Below are 4,606 nucleotides of genomic sequence, written 5' to 3' on the forward strand. Positions count from 1 at the left end.
TTTTGAGATGGAGTCTCATTCTGTCACCCAGGCTGGAGTGCAATGGCATGATCTTGGCTCACTGCAGCCTCTGCCTCCCAGGTTCAAGCAATTCTTATACCTCACCCTCTGAGTAGCTGGGATTACAGGCGCACGCCACCATACCCGGCTAAATTAGAAACGGGGTTTTGCCATGTTGGCCAGGCTGGTCTCGAACTCCTGACCTCAAGTGATCCACCCGTCTCGGCCTCCCAAAGTGTTGGAATTACAGGCGTGAGCCACCATGCCCGGCCAAAAACTACTCTTTGGATGGAGACTTTAGAAGGAGGCAGAGGACAAACTTCCAGTGGTCTTGGAAGGAGCTCACTTCCATCAGTCAAGATGAGGAGCTAGGGAAGGGGTCATCACAAAGGGATCTGCCATGATAGTGGCTTGAGTCTAGGCACCTCTTCCAGGTGCTCTATCCAAGACAATGGGGAGATGAGGGAAATGCCTAAGGCGGAAACTCAGATGCCAAGAACAGGAGAGATTAGGCAGGGAGCCCAGGGGACTTGCTTCAGGAAGGCAGGGAGCAGGCTGCATTTAGGCTAAGGACTAGCCCAGTAGACTTTTGGTCACTTCCACAGCTCCCATGGCCTCTTCCCCAATCCTGTCTTCAACCTGCAAGATGTTTATCATCTCTCAGACTTTACCCCTACACTGGAGAACATGCCAAGAATTCCACCTGTCTACCTGGTCCTCTCTTCTCTCAGTCCCTCCATTTGTGTTTCAGAAGTCAGCACAGCGGGGGAAGGGGACAAATGCTTTGGGGTCTACGAAGCCCCACTTGAAGCCCAGCCCAACTTACCAGTCCTGTGACTCTGGGAAAGTGTCTTAGCCTTCCTGAGGCTTTGATTCCTCCTTCATAAAGTGAGGACAGTATCACCTGGTTTTCAGGGCTGTTGGGAAGATTAGCTGAGATAATGACTACGGAGGGGCTTGCACAACCACATGGGCACAAATCAGGGTCAGCTCCTTCCTTTCTGGGGTGGAGAAGCTATGTCCAGGAAAGGCAAATAAACCCAGTAGGGGCTGCACAGGAATCAGGTGTCAGGCACAGCTGTGGGCACAGCCTTCCTTTCCTGTCCCATCCAGGGTTGGGAGTCAGCAGCTTTGGAAACCCCCAAAGTTCACCTCCCTTGACTTCTCCAAGAGCCTTAAGATCTGAGAAGAGAATTTCAGAAAGAGGAGGGGATCTCAGCCATGGCCAGGCATGGCCCAGCTCCACTTAGACCAGTGTGGCCTTTCTTCTTCCTAGACTCTCCTCAGCCTCTCCCAGCTCACCTCCCTCCTCCCTGCCCCAGCTCCTCCTTCCCCTACCTTTGCCAGCTCTCCAACCTGGATCTTGACAGTGTGGAGGAGTGGGGATGAGAGGTCCGCCTTGCCCATCGCATCAGGAACCCCTCAAATGTAAGGACTCTGTCTTCTCCAAACCTGGGCTCTGCCAGGACTGTTTCCCTGACCCCCTCTTCCTGCCCCGGCCAGCTCCCAGGTCTCGAGGTGGGCCAGCTGTTCCTGAGTGCCCCTCTAAGTCTGCCAGTGTCTCTCCTTCCATACTCCCTTGCCCATTCCTTGCTCTAGATCCTCAGCCCACCTGGGAGTCCTGCTATCCCTTGAGTGGCTAGATTTGGGGGAACAACAGAAGAGACTGGTGTCTGTCAGGGCCTGGGAAGGGGTGGTGGATGCAGCTCCATGCGGTGCCCTCCCCTGGGTGGGGAAGGAGGAGTGCAGATGGAACAGCCTCCCGCCTGTTACACCCTCCCAGTCCCAGACAGAGCCAGGCTCTCCTAGCAACAGTACAGTAGCTGGGAAGTAAGTGGGGTGGGGGAACAATGATATCATAAATTATCCCCAGCCCCTCCCTCCCAGCCCACCCTTCCTCAGTTGAGAATGGCCTCCTTTTTCTCTCCACCTGCTCCTCATTCAGGATTCCCTCAGCAAAGCTGGCCTCTGCTTAGTGCCCCTTATAGATGCCCCTCAAGGTCAAAGTGACCATTCTCTGCCTTCCGGTTGGGGTCCAGAAGGAGGGAACTCTCACTATCCCAGGATCTGAGGCCCTGTTGGAACGTTCCCCGCAAGGCAGGAGCTGGGAGACTGGCTTCCAAAGGGGGAGCCCAGAGGGCCTGGGAGACTATTGCTATTCCATGGTCTCCGGCTCCTGACTCTTTCTGGGGTGCTGATGGGGCATAGAGGGGAATTTCAAAGCATTATGTGGCATTTACTCCTCTTCTGTAAACAGAAGGTTTGGGTGGGGGTTCCCAAGACTTTAAGGGACACTCAGACCTCTCACCAAGCTAGGCAAGTCTCAGTTTCCCAATTCTAATAGCTGGAGTCCAGGAACCCTTTTTTTTTTTTTTTTTTTTTTTTTTTTGAGACAGAGTCTTGCTTTGTCACCCAGGCTGGAGTGCAGTGGCGCGATCTCGGCTCACTGCAAGCTCCGCCTCCCGGGTTCACGCCGTTCTTCTGCCTCAGCCTCCGAGTAGCTGGGACTACAGGCGTCCGCCACCACGCCCGGCTAATTTTTTGTATTTTTAGTAGAGACGGGGTTTCATCACGTTAGCCAGGATGGTCTTGATCTCCCGACCTTGTGATCCGCCCGCCTCGGCCTCCCAAAGTGCTGGGATTACAGGCTTGAGCCACCACACTCGGCCCAGGAACCTTTATGAAGTCACTAAAGCTAGGTGGCATTCCTTCCTTACCTCTCAACTCAGCCATGCCAAGCCAAGAGCCAAAGAGTTGGTGCTATAGCCGTACAGATCTTGGTTAGACATGGAGAAGGACTTCCCAAGACACGAATAAGCAAGATCATGGAATTTCCTGGTTGGAGAGAGAAAAAGTCTGTCGTAGTAGCAGGAAACTGGATGGGAACCTCTTGAATTCTATCTCATTAATTCTTTCTTATCCACATTAAATAACATGTAGAGAGTGTCTGGCACAGAGCCTGACACATAGTAATCCTCCACTTAGACTATTTAAAAAAATCATGTTATTATGAATTTTTATTGGATGGATATCAGGAGAAAGGGATAAATCCCTGGAGACCCATCTCCCACCCTCTAGGAACCCCACAGGAAAATCCAGATAGGAGCTAGTGCTCTGAGGTACAATATGGCAGCCAATTGTCATGGCAACAGCAGAAGAAGGAGTCTGGTTGGTTGTGGGGGCGGTGCTGGGAAGCCAGCTGGTGCCAGATGGACAAACCCAGCAGAAGGCATCCCCAGCCGGGTGAAGCTGATGCCCCATGCCCAGGGCTCAACCTCCATATGCCAGCCTCAGCCTGGTCCTTCCCTCCAGACCTAAAGGCCCCATTGCTGTCTGTGGGGGATGATGCCAAAACCATTCCTCCTCCTGACTCTTGCTTGTATAACAAGGAATGACTGCTTGGAGACAAAAGACTATCCTGCTGAAGGTCCCCCTGGCCCATAGGCTGACGGATCTAAATAGGTCTGAATTACATTCACTCCTGATGATGCTGAGGAGCCATCACATCGGGGACTTGAGAGGTCCTGAGCAGCAGGATGCACAGGCACCGTCCTGTACACCCAGTGGAGATTCCACAATGGCTTGTGCTGCCTGGAGGACGAGGAGATGAGGGCTGCAGGGAGGGAGCAGGGCAGATTAGGGGCAATGTGGCTGAGCTGCACCCTACCTGTCCCCTCCTCCTGGTATGTTGGGCAGCATTCGCACCTGGCCAGTGGATAAAAGAAGCTGCCATCATGGAGTTCACCACCTAATTGTTAACAACGGGTCCCTCTCGAAACAGCCTCAGCAAGATGCTCACCTCCTTCAGACCACGAAAGCCCCAGCCATGGAGACCAGCCACATTTCTCAGTCAGGCCTCCGTGATGGACTGCACCCGATGATCCATGGCCCTCACAACCCAGGAGGACTTCCTTGATTGCCCCACCTATCTCAATGGCCCCATAACTGTGTCCCTCTGCACTTAGCATTTAACACTAAACATCTGCACACAGCCTTAGAAAACACTCATTCCCATCATCCTGTTTGATCTTCAGGATAACCAAGGAAGGCAGTTAGGAACCGAAGACATGAAGGGAGTTGCCTAAGGTCACCCAACTGGTAAGTGGGGAAGCCAGAATTTGTATCCTGACCAGCCTGTCCAATTTCAGAGTCAAAACCAAAAGCTCCTTCTTTTGCTGTCCTTCCTGTCGACAGAGCCCCACTGACTATCAAACCCAGAGCAGCCTGCAAGCTGAGGTGGTGTCCACCAGCATTCTGCTGCTTCATGCACCCTGAACCCAAACATTCACTAGAAGGGCCACTGCAGGCCGGGCACAGTGGCTCACACCTGTAATCCCAGCACGTTGGGAGGTCAAAGTGGGCAGATCACTTGAGGTTGGGAGTTCGAGACCAGCCTAGTCAACATGGAGAAACCCTGTCTCTACTAAAACAACAAAATTAGCCGGGTGTGGTAGCAGGCACCTGTAATCCCAGCTACTCTGGAGGCTGAGGCAGGAGAATCGTTTGAACCTGGGAGGTGGAGGTTGCAGTGAGCTGAGATCATGCCACTGCACTACAGCCTCGGTGGCAGAGCAAGACTCCATCTCCAAAAAAAAAAAAAAAAAAA

At 52.9% G+C, this 4,606-nt stretch overlaps 1 protein-coding gene across 21 annotated transcripts in view; it reads right to left on the minus strand.

The window, feature by feature from the left end:
- LOC108515560 (protein CROC-4-like) overlaps positions 1-4,606 on the minus strand; it is a 33,136-nt gene that overhangs the window by 815 nt on the left and 27,715 nt on the right. For 10 of the 21 annotated variants that reach the window (XR_001881548.1, XR_001881553.1, XR_001881550.1 and 7 more), the window contains 2 exons: positions 2,718-2,835; positions 827-1,182 (listed from right to left, as the gene is read on the minus strand). The exons of 4 other annotated variants lie outside the window; for them this stretch is intronic. Coding sequence is in view for 6 of the 17 variants with exons in the window: in XM_017852559.1 (XP_017708048.1) it covers positions 2,824-2,835; positions 3,474-3,613 (152 nt within the window). In the remaining 11 variants the exon portion in view is untranslated. Of the gene's footprint in view, positions 1-826; positions 1,183-1,338; positions 2,364-2,717; positions 2,836-3,371; positions 3,373-3,473; positions 3,614-4,606 lie in introns of those variants that run through there. 7 more of the 21 variants (XM_017852558.1, XM_017852562.1, XM_017852557.1 and 4 more) reach the window with 5 other exon arrangements.

The sequence above is a fragment of the Rhinopithecus bieti genome, unplaced genomic scaffold, assembly GCF_001698545.2.
Source record: "Rhinopithecus bieti isolate Rb0 unplaced genomic scaffold, ASM169854v2 scaffold_33937, whole genome shotgun sequence".
In the NCBI taxonomy this organism is placed as follows: Eukaryota; Metazoa; Chordata; class Mammalia; order Primates; family Cercopithecidae; genus Rhinopithecus; species Rhinopithecus bieti.